At 55.5% G+C, this 15,057-nt stretch overlaps 1 protein-coding gene across 2 annotated transcripts; it reads right to left on the bottom strand.

Annotated features, from left to right (window-relative positions):
- Positions 1-3,440: 3,440 nt before the first annotated feature.
- Positions 3,441-14,567, bottom strand: TBC1D20 (TBC1 domain family member 20). Of its 2 annotated transcripts, none has more exons than XM_053993016.1 (8): positions 14,400-14,567; positions 12,021-12,206; positions 10,812-10,892; positions 9,153-9,339; positions 8,297-8,398; positions 6,759-6,900; positions 5,914-6,092; positions 3,441-5,780 (listed from the first exon to the last, which is right to left on the bottom strand). In XM_053993016.1, the coding sequence occupies exons 1-8, from the start codon at positions 14,440-14,442 to the stop codon at positions 5,507-5,509; spliced, it is 1,194 nt and encodes a 397-aa protein (XP_053848991.1). In that variant the 5' UTR covers positions 14,443-14,567; the 3' UTR covers positions 3,441-5,506. The 2 variants fall into 2 exon arrangements, with proteins under 2 accessions (XP_053848991.1, XP_053848990.1); XM_053993015.1 differs by having other exon boundaries at positions 10,812-10,895.
- Positions 14,568-15,057: the final 490 nt, after the last annotated feature.

The following is a 15,057-nucleotide window of genomic DNA, read 5'->3' on the forward strand; positions in this document are numbered from 1 at the left end:
GGGGGGGGCAGGGGCTGTGCTCTGGTACAGCTGTGCTGGGTGGGGACCCCACACATCCCTGGGGATGCGGTCATGGCCTGGGCTGCCAGCGTCTGCAAGAGCTGTACTGGGCTCGGCAGCAACCGCTGCTTCAAGCAGCCCCTGCAGTCCCCCATGACCCCGACTCCCCAGGGACTCTGGATTTGTGGGGGCCCCCCTGATCCTTCCCTGACAGTGGGGTGCTGGCAGCAGCAGAGCACCTGCTGCTTGAGGCTCTGCCTCCCTGTCTTGGGGCTGCCGGTTCCCCCAGTCACACAGGCTACCCCATGCCTGCCCCTTGCTGTCAGGCTGGACTGAGCCATAAACAGGGGAAGGACATCCCCCTCCCTTGTCCTGGCATCCCCTGAGGGTGCCTCGGAGTAGGTGCCTGGCCCTGCTGCTGGAGCTGCTGGTGGCCCTGGCTCAGCCGTGGGGATAGGCACTGCAGCGCAGGGAGAGGTGTGTCCCTGGGCCCTTTGCAGGGATGCTTCATGTCCCCCAGCCCAGTCCCTGGGGACCCCTCGAGGCCCCCCGCGATGGTCAACCATCAGCAGTGTAGATGTGTCGGTGTGTAGCGGTAGCTGTGCGTGTGTGTTGGCATTAGCCACGGTGTTTCGGTACCCCCGTGCGGGTGCCAGCCTGCGGAGCCAGGCGGGCATCACGCATCAGACACGTGTTCCCTGGATAGAGCGCGTCCTCTTCTCTGCGTCCCCTCCCTCCCCGGCCTTCCCCCACCGGATCCAGTCCCGCCCCCAAAGGTGGAAAAGCCAAATAAGCGCCGGGACAGCCGTGATTCTGGCAGCCTGCTCCCGCCTCACCGCCGCCTCGGGGGGACTTTGCCTTCCCACCCCCTGGGCAGCCCCGCGCCAGGAGCATCTGAAGCCCCCTCCCATGTGTGAGCGGGATTTGGGGTTCTCGTGGGGTCCGGCGGCCCCAGAGCTCTCTAAAACACACGGATCTCACCCAGCACCTCGGTGCCTTCTTGGGGTGCACAGCCACCCCATGCTGTGGCCAGGGCTTCTCAGGGAGGGCGCCGAGGCTGACGGTCACCTGCCCTCCATCCCTGTCCATGGGGAAGCCAAAGCCCCCAGGTACCAGCAAGGCCTGAGGCCACACTGAGGGTCTCGCATCACACGTGTGCTTTGCTGACCCTGCAGCTCAGGGCTCAGCTTCCGTTCCTATGGGGAACACGGGTCCCAGTGGTCCCCTACGTGCTGTGCATCACCCTTGAGCCAGGGTGATCCCTCCACAGACTGTCAGGCGAAATATTTCCTCAGGAGCAGGTTCTGGGTCAGTGCCAGAACCGGAGCCAGTGCCAGGGTCTCCTGCCCTGGCTGCAAGCACAACATCATCCGCTTTGTCCCCGTCCTCACCCCTGTCCCCCTCCTCGAGTCTCGCCGGGTGTGTTTGTCAGGGAGAACCGTCGTGGACAGTGGTGGATTTTCTGTGCCGTGTGGTTGTAGTGCTTAGAGACCCCTCCCAGCGTGCGGCCCCCTCCCGCTGCGCCCCCGCTGCCCGGTGCTGGCTGGCATGCGTGTGCGAGCGTGTGTGCGTGCGCGTGCGACATCCCGTCATCACTCCAGACAAAGCGAATAATAATAATAATAGTAATAATAAATAATAAAAATAAACCAAACCTCTCTCAGGAAGCAGCTGCCCTGGCGGCGGCCGAGTGGGCCGGGGGTCCCCGGAGCTGGTGGGGCCCCGACGCAGCCTGCGGACGGGCGCCAGCGCTCGGGGTCACCTTTGTAGTGTTGTGTTAGTGAAGGGTCCCTGTGTCTGTTATCTTGGAGAAACAGGATTTTAGCCGAGGGGCAGTGACGACCCCATCTGGGTCCGTCTTGGGGGTGTGACACGGCTGGCCCTTGCTCTGCAAAACCTCGGCTAACAATGATCCTGACTGTTGTGATTATGGAATAAAGTGTGTTGGTCTGCTCCCCATGGCTCTGGCTCCTTCTGTGCTGCCTCGCTCCTCCCAGGAGAATTTGGGGTTCCCAGGGCAATGTGAGGTCCCCAGGGCGATGTGGGATTCCCAATGGCCAGCATCCAGCTCCCAGGCATATCACTTCCCACCCTGAGCCCCGGTTCCTGTGGGCTCTCCTGCAGCGGGGAGGTTCAGCCTCATCAGTCAGTGTGGGCTGGGCGTCCCTGGGAGCAGTGTGAGCATGTGCATGTATGTGCACATATGTGCTGTGCACATGCAGCCCCTGCCCCACCCGTGTGCGTGTGTGGGCAACCCCGGCACCGCCCCCGACTCCGTTCAGCCGGGGGAGGGGACCGAGGGTAATCAGGGGGGGAACTAGAGAGGGAGGGAACCGGGGGTGCTAATCCAGACCCACAGGAGGGCCCGGGGGGGCCACGGGGTCACGCGCCACTTGCGGCACACCCAGACCCCCGCCCCCCGTCTCACCGCAGCTGTTGCCATGACAACAAGAGGAGCCCAGAGCATCCCCGAGTACTGCCAGCCCCTCCTGCTGCCTCGGCGCTCCTGGGGACCGGGCTGTCCCCGAGGGAGGGAGAAGTGCAGGGGTTGTCCATGCCACGGTGACCCCCCAAGTCTGCAGGCTGCACCCACGGGACAGCCCCCAGCACCGCCCGGGGCCTGGGTGGTAGCACAGGGACAGCAATGTTCCAGTGCGGCGTCACTGCAGCCCCCGGCAATGGGATTCCTCTCTGCAGGGGCACTGCTGGGAGCAGGGGGGACCATGGGGCAGCCACAGTCAGAGCTCACTGGCCATCACCACTGCCCCCATCACTTCGGTAAGGTCAGGGCCACACAGGCACATCACACATTGCCACTGGCCTGGTTCTGAGTTACATGCAGCAGTGGCCTCTTGGCTACCCCTAAGGTGCCACGTACCTCCTGCCACCACTCCTCCTTCCCCCTTGCTGCCCAAAGGGTGTCCCTCCCAAAGGGCTCCAAGCACTGTTGAGAAAATGGCTCCTGCAGAAGCCACAGGCAATTAAAAATAACCAACACGGCTGCCAGCCTTGAGCCATCCGGACAAAACCGCTTCCAGGCTGGCCAAGGCGGCTGCATCACCCCAGTTCAGCAGAGCATGCCCTGGGAATTGGGCATCATGCCCAGGATCTCCTCCTGCAGCCAGGCACCCGGCCTGGGGTACAGGGCAGGCTGGGAGCTCGGGCTATTTCCAGCCCCACGCTGCTGATGGGGGGGACACCCCGGAGAGCCAGCAGCACACACAAGGCCTGGCACTGGCCCAGAGGGAGGCAGATGGATGGAGAACGGTGACCGGGGCATGCACACACCCTTTGGCTCTGCTCCTGCTCCTCTTCCCACGGGGCTGCTGGCTGTGAGGCCACACTGAGCCGGCCTGGCCACCGCAGGGAAGGTGCCAGTTCTGGGCCCCAGGGTGCTACAAGAGCAGATCTGGAAGCCCTGGTCTGCAGAGGGTAGGAAGTGTGTTTAGTAACTGTTTATTTTACAGTTTTAGGGCTTGTAGAAATCTGCATTTACAGGGGGTGTATAAGTCTTTGTACAGAGTAACTGAAGCACCCTGGTCTCCTCCCAGGCCCTTCTCCCCCCACCCCCGGGGACAACGCAAGAACTAAAGTGCATCATGGCCAGGGAATGGAGGGGCTGCAGGGGCTCCTCCTGGGGGGCTCCAGCCATCCCCTCCTCCAGTGTGGTGTACAGAGCAGTCCTGGGCCCTCCAGCAACATTCCCAGGTCACCACACTCTCCTGCACCAATGGTTTCTAAAGTGCAAAGTGACCCAGGCCCCAGTCCTGCTCTGCTGCTCTGGGGGTGCCAAGGGGCCAGGAATGGGCTCTGAAAGCCACACTGGAAGGAGCCCCCTGAGCAACCCCAGGTCTCTCCAAGGCCGCTGGCACCATTGAGGAGAGGAGGGAACAGGTCTGGCTGCCTGCCTGGACAAGGGCGGTTTCACACACTCCACATTTCACCTGCAGAGGCAAAGGGAACTCCTGCTCAGGGCTTCATGGGAACACAAGTCAGAAATGAAAACTGCCCATCTGCCCTATGGCCAGAAAGGCACAACCCTTCCATGAGCAAGGGCCCATGGGGCAAACCAGAACACACCCAGGGCGGTTATGGACCAAGAAGGGTAGGAGTGGGGGGTGCTGAGCTTTGCAGGGCATGAGTTTTCTTCTCTATCCCAAAATGCCTTCAACCAACACCTCCTTTTCAGGTGTGCAGACCCTGGGCATGGCACAGATGGCTTTGGGCACAACAGAGCAATGATGGGGCAGCGGGAGGGAGCCGTGAGGGACAGGTAAGGACACTTGAAGGAGATTTAGCAGCTTGGGGGAGAGGTAGAGGCATAGAGTGTCTGTTGGCTCTGTCTCAGTGAGACACTGAGTTATCTATAAGGATTTGCTGCTTAGCTTGGAGGGCAGGGAGCGCTGGGACTGCCAATGGAACTGGTGGGGAGATGGGAGCTATGCAGGGGTCAGGGTGGCCTTTTTGGGAAACCCCTTGTGTTATTTCCAGAGGTGATGCTGAAGCCTGATCAGCTCATAGGGGAGGTTTTTGTCACATTTCCTAGTGCAACAACTTCTACCCTGTGCAAAGTGTTTCATGAGGTGGAAAAAGCCTTTCTCCATGTGGGCATGTTAATGTCCACTTCCAGAGCTACTAAAGAAGTCTGCAATGGGTGTTTACAGTGCCACCAAGACTTGTGGTAGCATAACCTGGCACATCACAGTACACACCTTTGGCAGGGTGACTGCACTTGTGCTCACTTCACTAACCCCAGGTCACAGTACTGCCAGCACAGCAGTGGCAGTGCCTGAGAGCTGAGGGGAGCTAAGGTCTGCTCCTGGCCTCTACAAACATATCAGGCTGCAAAAATGTGGAAGCAAAAAGAGCCAGGGAGTGTTACACACTGAAGAGAAGCTCACAGCATTGTGCTGGTTGGGGTGTGGGAAAGGTTTGGCTCTGCTCAGACGGTGTCCACAGGGAAGAGCTGGAGCACCAGCAAAGCTGAAGGCAGATTGTGGGGCACACTGGAGCAATGAAGAGCCAAAGGGCTGCCCTGTTCCTCAGGAGTGCAACGCCCTCCACCCTCACACACGCAAGCACCCAGAACAAACCCTGCTGACACTCTCCTCCAGGCGAAGATCTGTTCTCACTCCCACCAGTTTTCCCCAACGGAGAACACAGGATCCTTTGGGCACAGCCCACACAGAGCTCTCCCTCTGTATAGTCACCTGAGCACAGCCTGAACAGCCAAATTTGTCCATACCTCTGGTTCCTCAGGAGACAGAAGGAATGCCTGTCTGCTCACCCTTGCACAGGGAGAGGGGAACAAGGTGAGCATGGTGTGGGGAACCGTCCTGCTGGGCTGGTTCCCTCAGTCTCTGTCACAAAGGCCAAAAGCATTACTGGACGCAGTAAGAATAAAAAATAATCTTCAGACAGGTCGTTTCTGGACACGTCCTTCATCAGACATCAGCCCTTCCTGCTGGGGATGGACGCAGTGACAGCAAAGGCCCTTCCTCCAGCTTCAGGGGAAAATCTGCAGCTGAAACTTGGGTGCCCACTCCAGTGCACTCTTTACCATAGCCAGGGCAGCTGCTCCCAGTGCCACCGTCAGCCCCATCACTGCCAGCTTGACAAAGCGGTTGGTCCGGGGCTTTGTCAAGACGGATTTTGTCCGCTCCTCCCCTCGGAGCCGCTCCTCCCCTCGGAGCCGCTCTCTGAAGCGTTGCCTCAACACAGTGTCTGGTCTCTGCTGCACTGATGCCAACTCAAAGTCCTTAAAAGTGGAAGCCGCAGTTCTGCAAGAGAAGGAACAGGTCAAGGAATGTTCCCCGCTCAACCCTGGGACCAGCCTCCAGTCAGGAAGACCTCCACAGGGAGGCAAGACCTGGCAAGGGGATGCAGGGAACACATGGGCTGCCCAGCACTCACCGTTCCGCCTGAGCTGCCTTCTTGGTGAGTTTGGAAGGCGGGAACTGGACAAAAATGTCCCCGGCTTTGCTGATCAGAGACTCATAAGGAAGGTCCTGTGGGATCTGGGACAGGAGGTGGTGGACAGAGGCCATGTCACACTCGCAGTCCAGAACTTCCTGCTTCCGGTGCCACACAATCTGCAGAGGAGTGAGAGGAGGACAGACAAGGAAGTCGGGACAACTCCTTGGCACATGCTGGCACTTGTTTCAGAGCTAGAAGAAAAAAACCACTTTACTTCCAGCTGAAAGACCTTCTTCAAGAGGATATGCTGCAGTGAAGCATTCACTGGAAAGAGAAATGCCAAACCTCTTCTGAAACTCTGAGGCCATGGGAAGCCTCTTTTAGGGTACTTAGGTCTGTCTGCTCAGCAGAACCTGCTACTGGCAGGCCAGAGGTGGGGGCAGAACCTCAGCAGGGTTTGATTTCATGACTTGCTGCTTGCTTCATCCTCCTGCTATCAAAGGATGGGCAGGTGGATGCAGAGTGCAGGGCTGTCCCCAGCCAGCCAGGCATCGCAGTATGTGACCAGAAGCAGGACCAGCACATGAAAGGAAATAAAAACACTGTGTCACGCTGCCTCCACAGAATTGAACTGGTACAGCCAGCACATTTGGCCACCCTCAGGCTGCCCTGAGTTCTCACCTGCCCTTTATCATCACCAACAACATCACTGACTGAATCTGCAGAGCAAGGTACAGCTGGGGACAGCACCAGCACTGGGTTTGCAGCCTCCTTCTGCAGCCCCAAACTCCTACCACTTCAGAACAGCGCAGTTAATCCCTGACCATTTCACCAATACCTACCGCAGCTGCAAAATAAATGGGCATCAGCGGGTGGCAAGCCAGGAAGAAGTCATATAATCGCACAACGTGCCGGAAGTCAGATAAAACGTGGCCAAACCAGGTGATCAGCCAGCTGAGAGCAAAGATGGTTCCCACCTCCGCACTACAGAGAGAAAGAGCCATGAGGTCAGCCTGGAAACAGGGATGAAATGCTCTCAAGCCAGCCCTGCGCTGGACAGCCATGCCTGGGGAAATAGAGCTGGCTCTCAGTGGAGCACTGAACCCCCCTAGAGCAGGAACTGCACCTCTGACACAAAAAAGTGTTTATCCCCTGTGCCACCCCCTGTGGCAAAGTGCTGCCACTACTTGTGTCACATCCAGTGGGGCCACAGCACAGGCTAAATTCTGCTTTCAGGGGACCCTGAATGTGTCATGTATCATGGCACTGTCTGGCTTGCTCGCCTGAGGACAACTGAAGTCCTGTAGCACAGACAGATGTTTGGGTTCCTTCCTACCCTGAGGGCTTACTAATTCTGGGAGTTTGCAATCAGGGTTGGTACCAAAGGACATTTTGGCTGTGGAAAAAAACACAAAGCTGCCCAAAAAAGGGCTCTGAACTGATTCTTCCCGTTCACCTTCATGCTTCTGATTTGATCTGCCCAGACACACCTGTGAGTCCCTAATGCAAAATCTGGGAATTGAAACAAGGACGAAAAATCAAAACCCCACAATTCCTATAAAGATTTGTAGGGATGGTATGTTTATTACAGCGCTGGACGGATGTGGGGGATCGTTCCCCTTCAAAAGACAGGCGTGCCTCTGAGAACTCCTGATCCCTTTTTATTCTTCCTCACTACTTTACATATGCATAGAATTTCACAATAGGTTCATGCATATTCATTCTGCTGATTTCGAGTTACACTTACAGCTAGTTACACTTGTAGCTAGTTTTTTATCAGAAAGTATGGAAAGAACTCCTGGGTCACTCTGCCCTGTCTGTTTCAAGGTTCAAGGAGTCTCTTATCTCTTAAGCTTGGAAATTCGCATTCTTTCTCCTCAGCTGGGGCAGTTTTACTAGTGCTGCAGTTACCAGACTAAACAGCATATTTTACTTATGCTAGCAAGTTCAAAGTGGCACATTTCACCTAAATCCAAATGGATTTCTGCCCTGTTAAATTTTCACTCTGTCTCAGAATTATCCCCAGAACTATCAACAAACTACAGCAAGGTCCTACCAGCCACACAAGTGGTCATGTGAAGCAGTTGTAGCATTTGTACAACACTGTCCCCAAATCCCCAGCCCTACCAATACAGACTGCAGACAACTGGGCTGAAGATGGCACCATGTAAAACCCCTTCATATAGGCAGCACAGGTTTGAGCCTGATCAGAAACAAGTGCCACATGCCTTTGGGGTGACACCATCAGCTGTGGGACAGCTGTTGACTCCCTGAGGAAGCCACTGTGGTGCTGGGGATGTGCTGGTGAAAATGGCCCTGTGAACAGTAACCTGAGACGGGCAGAGGAGAGCCAGGAGGCTCTAAGAGAACATTTGCATACCTCTGCATGAAGTCGTGCACCTCAGGGTTCACCTGGTCTACGATGAGCATCAGGTAATTTAAAATCTGCTTGGTATTATCCATCGTTGGGTACATAAAATCCCTGAGGAAAGATTTAAAAGGAGCTTTGTCAAGCAACAACGTCAGCGAGCAGAAGGTGAAGTACATGCAATAAACAGCCTTGCTGGCAGGGCTGCTTTAACCCCAGCCCCAAGGCATTCTGTCCCTTTGGAGCAGCCTCCTTCCAGCTTGTCTGGGACACACAGGGCTGACCTGCACACAGAACCCAGGCCCAGACCATCACGCTGCTGTCAGCTGACACTTCTTATTTTGCTGCAGTGCACACAAAAACCGTAAAGCCTTTCCAGTACCCAAAATCTGACTCCTGCCTGGGAGAGGAAAGATAATCCCTCCAAACCACACTCTCCAGCTGGAAGCTTGGTCTTACTTCAGTGCAAAAACAGGAAAGACTTTTCATGTGGGGTAAAGGACACTGGTAGTACAGGACACACTGCCCAGGGCTATGCAAGGACAAGAGGGAGGCAGGTGCTGAGCCAGCCCACAGGAGAGGGAGAGGCCCTGACAGCCACACAACCACGGATAATGCATGTGCGTAACGCCAAGAGATGCTACAAATTAACTGACAGCCTTCAATTATCCCTTCCCCAGGGCACAGCTCCCTGCAAAGCCACGTGCTGTTGTGTGGTCAGGCTGCTCTCAATCACCCTCTGGGTACAGGCATGACAGGCAGCTGCTTTAACCCAAGGCTCTGCATACCCTTCCAGGCCAGCTCTACCTGCACAGGTGTCCCCACAGCCTGAGGACACGCAGTTGGCTCCTCTCCTCCCACTGAGTACCTGAGATGATGCATTGAGAGCTTCTCCACCAGTGCTGTGGCCAGCCTGTCCCCCACCACCAGGAGGAAGGTGACCACGATGTCATGGTATCCCTGGTAGTAGTGCAGCTGGGGGTTGCGCTTGAGGACGTGGAGGATGATATCGATGAGCTCCTCCTGCAATCCTTCCCTCTGGTCATCTGGCATCCCTGTGGGAACAGCAGAGGTGGCACAGCTGTGTCACCTACCAGTGCCTGCTGTGGGAGCAAGGGTGACTGTGGTGTGCAAGGAGAGCACCTGTGCTTTTACTAACCTGCCTGATCCCAAGGGATGTGGTGTAGAAGGGGTGGGTGGTAAAACTGGCAGAAAAAACTATCCAAAGCCCTAATGCTGTCTCCCAAAACTCTGCAAGACCAGGGGAATCTGGCCAATTACTGAGAGGTTTAATCTTTAGATCTGCAGAACCCTTATCTGCAAGGAAGCCACTGTTGAGGACAGGAGCAGGGTTTACAGATGTTTGCACAGTGCTGCTGTGAAGAGAGAATTGTTCTACACATCCAGCACAGATGAGGACGTTTTAGTAATTTTTAATTTCCCAGGAGCTCTAGAAAAAAAATCAACAGGACCCATTTTCACAGAAACTATGCCAACTGCATCAGACTGTGAGGCCTCCACCAGCACAACTTTCTATCAGTCCCCTGCTAACAACACGTGTTTAGGGACAGGATGTCACAGGGAAAACATTGTTCCTGCCCTGCACAGCTGCAGCCAGTTACTGGCAGCCCTTGTCAACAGATGAAACATCCAAAGGCCAACCAGAGAGTCCCAGTGGAGATCCTGCAATGACAAAGTTCTCCTTTTCCTCTGCTTCCCTAATGCAGCTAAAAATAGGCAGGAGGCTGTCATTCAAGGGCAAAAAAATCTGTAGGAGCAGAGCCTCCAGGAATCAGGCCTGCACACAGCATCCATGCCTGCAAGAATCAGAGTGAATCAAGTGTTTATACAAAATAAAAGTGGCAGAAGGGGGAGGTAGATTCTGGCCAGAAATAACGACTGCTCAGCACAGAGAGCTGCTGGATTTAGCATTTTATAAATAACACAAGGCACCAGCCTCCCATCAGAACTAAACAACTGCAAAACCATTTTGCTTCTAAATGTTCTAAGTTCTGTTAAATTTGGTGCAAGAACCTGATTTTGAGACTGTTTTATACCAGGGGTTGTTCTAAGCACAGACAAACTTGCCTTCCCTGCCCCTGAGCTAGACCATGGACTAAAATAAACTGAAGCAAATGGCATGTTTCAAGCTTTCCATCTGTCCTAATCTCAACAGCTCATGGTGCACAAGATCCATGCAGGATCCATCCTCTCTCTGCTGCAACTGTCTGCCAGTAGCAGCCTCCTGGCAGAGGGGCACAGTGGGGCAGGGGAAGTGGAACGTTGGAAAAGCCATGTCAAAAACCATCTGTGCAGAGACAGCTGAAGGAAACTGATGGCTGCAGAAGGGCTTCACCGCAAGAAGCAGCTGCTGTGAGCTCACATGGAAAAGGTTTTCTAGAAGTCAGGCCCTTGGAGTAATAATGGAATGCCACCTTCTGCAGCCTCCCAGGGAGGTCTGAGCCAGGAGGAGCCCCACAGCATTGCTCTTGCCCCTGCAGAGTGGGAAGAGCAGAACCCCCCTCACCTGGTGGGAAGCGGCGCAGGGATCGCCGCACATCCAGTAACACTTGCTGGTAATCCTTATTGTCCTCTCGCAGCTCCTTCCCTGCTGAGAAAAAGAGGAACAGGATTAACATGAAGCAGTGCAATGGTACTGGGAAGAGAGTGAGGTGAGGAGCTGGGAAGATCCCTGCTGAATGTGGACATGAAGCTGCACACACCCCCCTACTCCACTGTCTATCCCCTTTTTCACGTCACACCTCAGCCCTGTCCCTGCACTTTCACTGCCACACGCTCTGACACTAACAGCAAATGAGACAATTATTTCTTTAGACAACACATGTTAAAATGCTTAAACTGACAGCAGCACTCCCAGCACTCCTAGAAACATCTCTGCTACACAGTTTTGCTGTGCAATTCAAAGTGTACTCAGCAGCAGCACTGGAGGAATGCTATGAAGGCCACAAAGAATCATTTATAAAATAGAAACAATTTAGAGGAAAATCTCACCCAGGGTTAGCTAAGACAGTTAAAACAGAAAAGTTCAGTGAGCTAGCAAATTCCTTCTATGGGATCATGTAAAGTTAAATATTGTCTTCCAGCAGCTTTGGTCACTTACATCATCCTAATGCCACTCGGTTCTTGACTGAGGTGGGGGGATACACATTTCCAAACAACCACAGAATCAAGAACAACAACAAAATCTGTCCTGGGTGACTCTAAAGCTACAGGACCTAGAGCTCCTGCATTGCTAAGGCTTAAAAACCATGTGGATACTTCACCAGGAAGGTTGTTCCTGTGCCTGTTCTGACCAAAAAGCCACGTGTGCTTCACACAACAAACTGCTGCCTGGAAGAGACACATCGGGAGAATTTTGGCCACACCAGGGCTCAGAACAGCCACCTCTTCAAAGGAGTAAAACAAATCAAGTCTGATTCTTTCTGCTGCAGGTGAACTTACATATGTCAGCTAATGCTCAGGGCTACGCTGACTGCATCCACAATGAACTGATTCCATGACTACCACTAAAGAAAAATCTTGTTTTTAGAAGTGATGTATTGTTTACATACAACACAGTATTGGTGCTGCAGTGAGCTTACTGGGCTTGTACATGAGCTTACTGGGAAATGCAACATGCACAGGTAAAAGGCAGGTCAGAAAGCACATCCCTCCTTTAGGGACAAAGGTCACTGAGCTGTTCCTTCCAAGCAGCTGAGTCCAGGCTGTTCCATACCTGGAAGAGGGGGCAGGTCGTCTGTATTAACACTGAGCAGCTTTGGCCACACTTTGCACCGGATCTCGTCGGTGAGCAGCCCGCCCTCGCTGATCGCCATCCGCCTCAGCTTTGGCACGTCGATGGGGTCACTGTTCAGAGCCTGGTAAATCTCTGCCACTTTTCTTTTCTTCTTAGCATCAAAGTCTGCAAAAGGTCACAGGGATGTGAGCTGACAGGCAGTGCCAGCACACAGTGGGGGCTAGCAATAGCCACTCACAGCGATGTCACACAAGGAGATGACACAGGACAGTCATCACACTGTCAGGACAGGGATGACTCTGGTGGGGACCTCTCCAGCTGAGTGTCCCCATTTCTGCAGGCTCAGCATTGGGAGCACCTCAAAGGGCACTTTCACTACTTCCCTATCCTGTGGGTCCCACTGTAGGAGGCAAACACTGCTCCTCCTGACACCAGAGCCACCAGTAGTGCCCAGACGGAGCCCTTGGCTCCTGTCCTTCCCAATGGCTCCACACAGGATCAAGACAGCCCTGCAAAGCCATCCTGAAACTCTTTGCCCTCTGATGCAGCTGCCAGCTCAGATGTCAAGTGTTTCCTAAGACCAGGACTTAGGAAAGTGTTCAAAGAAAGGTTAGGAAAGTGTTCCCAAAACTGTGTTCCTACCGACTCCCAGGTGCAGCCGTCCTAGGAAGAAGCCTGAGTATTTCCACTGACAGCAACAGACACAAGAAAGGACATAATTATACCAGAGTTAAAGAATCATAAGCACATTGACTTGTCCTATAACAAACACAAACCTGCCAGCCATAAGTACACACACAGCTCAGCCAGTAGGAAATAATTCCTACTGTTTTGAGGAGCACAGGAACTTGGGGCAGGGAGGGAAGGAGGTAACACACAAAGCACAGTGCTCGGGGTTAGACACACTTACAGGACACCAGAGTGCTTCCCAGGGAGTGGAGAAGGGACACTACTTCACACCACATGGTGGAATTTGTCACCGCTTCCTCATGTGAGGAAAGAGAGAAGCAGCCGAGAGCCACTCGATATCCCACACTGGAGGAGTTCCCAGTAAGGAGGCTTTGCTGAGCAGCTGCAGGACTGGAGTGCAGGATGAGGCCACAAACACTGCCTTTCCCATAGATGCAACAACTCTTGGGATCAAACAGGACTCGTTCTATAAGGGACATGTCCAAATAGGATTTGGGGTGGGAGGAATTAAAATGGAGAAACAGCTGTTTCCCAAGGCCGCGCCCTCCCGGCAGAGATAGGGGAGCTCGTTCCTCTGCCCACGTGGCACCTCAGCCACTGCCCCGGCCCTGTTCCTGCGAGCTCCTGGCTGGGAGTGCAGCGCTCAGCGAGGTCTGCAGGGAGCCGGCAGGCTGTTCACACACATGGACGCTAAGTAGGTCGAGCAGTGGATGCTGTTCCTTCTCAAAGACCCTTTTAAAACACTTCTTGGATCAAAACAAGCTGTAACAGCCTACAACAGAGCTCCACCTCCCTCCGAATTCCAAGATCCTGGTAGCATTCAATCTCCTCTCGCTCACAGAGTGACTACAGTTTATTTCCTTTCCGGTCCCTTGTGCAAGCAGAGTTATTTGCACAACAGAAGCCGGCTCTGCTCAGCCGGTTCCCTATTCCCAGCCAGTTCCCTACCCCCAGCTGTGCCTGATCCCCTGCCACACGCACACCCTGGGTGTCACATACCGATGCCTCGGGAAGGAGGAGACAAAGCCTACGGGAGAAAGAACTGTTCACACACAAAGAACTTAAGGAGTAGTGGGAAGGAAGCAGCACATCTTGCGGGCTCCTCCTCTCAAACTTACTAAAAAAGACCGCAATATTTGCACTTTTCAAACACACAGGGGATAATAGCTGCGAGTATTATCAAAACCAGTGCATTTCAAAAAATGTTTTATGCAACCACAAGACGTTAACTCGCAGGTTCACCCCAGGAAGAAGAGACACAAACGCAAGGTGAGGGCGGTCTAAAACCCAGAGGAGTCCGTCGGTGCTTCCGCACCGCTGCAGGCTTCGGGCACCGACACACGGCCTCGCCAGGTCTGGCCAGCCCGGCGCTGCCGCAAAGCCCTCGATGACTGCCGGGGACCGCCCTCGGGCCCGGCTCGGCTCAGGCAGCATCAACCGCACCCGGCTACTTCCGCACATACGCGGGGTGGGCCGGACCCTTCGCTCGGTCCCCGGATCCTCGAGACCCCCGGTTCCCCCGCCCGCTCCCGCCGGGGCGGCTCCGAGCGCAGCACCGGCCCCGCCCCGCCGCCAGGGGGCGCCGCCGCGCCCGCAGGGGGCGCTCCAGCCCCCGCCCCCTCAGCCGAACCACTGCCCCCCGCCCGCCGGGCCCGGCCCAGCCCGTACCGTGGCCGCCGACACCGTTGCGCGGCGGGCTCTGCCGGCCCATGTTCCCGGGCGCTGCGGCGCATTCCGGACACCGGACCGGACCGGGCCGGGGCTCCGCGCTCCCCGTGCCGTCCGGTCCCGTCCCGTCCCGCCCCCGCCCGCTCCCGCCGCCCCCCGCCCGCCGGCGCGCGGGCGGGACGTCACGGCGCCGCAGTGCGCAGGCGCGGCGCCGCTAGGCGGGTCACACGGGCGGAGGCAGCCGCGCATGCGCGAGTGGGGGCCGCGCCGCCTGGATGCGTTCGCCCCGCCAGGCCCTGCTTAAAACCAGCAAAAACCAAAGCCCCAGCCCTCCCCGATGGCCGCCGGACAGGTCATTCCCAGCGCTGTCGGGGGCGGGTAACACACCCTCCATGGTGCTGCACACAGTGGCTGCTGCCACCACTCAAAAAAACCCCGTAAACCCTCCAAACTCCCCCGTCAGTGCTTGGAGACACCGCAGTGGGAGAACAAGTGCCCGCCCCTCCTGTAAGGGCTTCTCAAGTCCGCAGAGCTCCTTCCATGCACAGGGTCCGTGCTTCCTTGTGCAAGGGCTGACAGGCACTGGGGCCATCCACCACTCCCAGTTTCCTCTTCCATTCTTGTCCTTACGCAAACCTCCCTTGCTTGGAATAACGAA

This window comes from Vidua macroura, chromosome 17, assembly GCF_024509145.1.
Source record: "Vidua macroura isolate BioBank_ID:100142 chromosome 17, ASM2450914v1, whole genome shotgun sequence".
Lineage (NCBI taxonomy): Eukaryota > Metazoa > Chordata > Aves > Passeriformes > Viduidae > Vidua > Vidua macroura.

Bases quoted from the DNA above. Each gene is read 5' to 3' on its own strand.
- TBC1D20 (XM_053993015.1), bottom strand. From the start codon at position 14,442: ATGGGCCGGCAGAGCCCGCCGCGCAACGGTGTCGGCGGCCACG. The intron at 8,399-9,152 runs GTACTCAGTGGG...ATCTTTCCTCAG, and splicing joins CTCTCAATGCATCATCTCAG to GGATTTTATGTACCCAACGA. The intron at 6,093-6,758 runs GTAGGTATTGGT...ACTCCTCTGCAG, and splicing joins CCATTTATTTTGCAGCTGCG to ATTGTGTGGCACCGGAAGCA.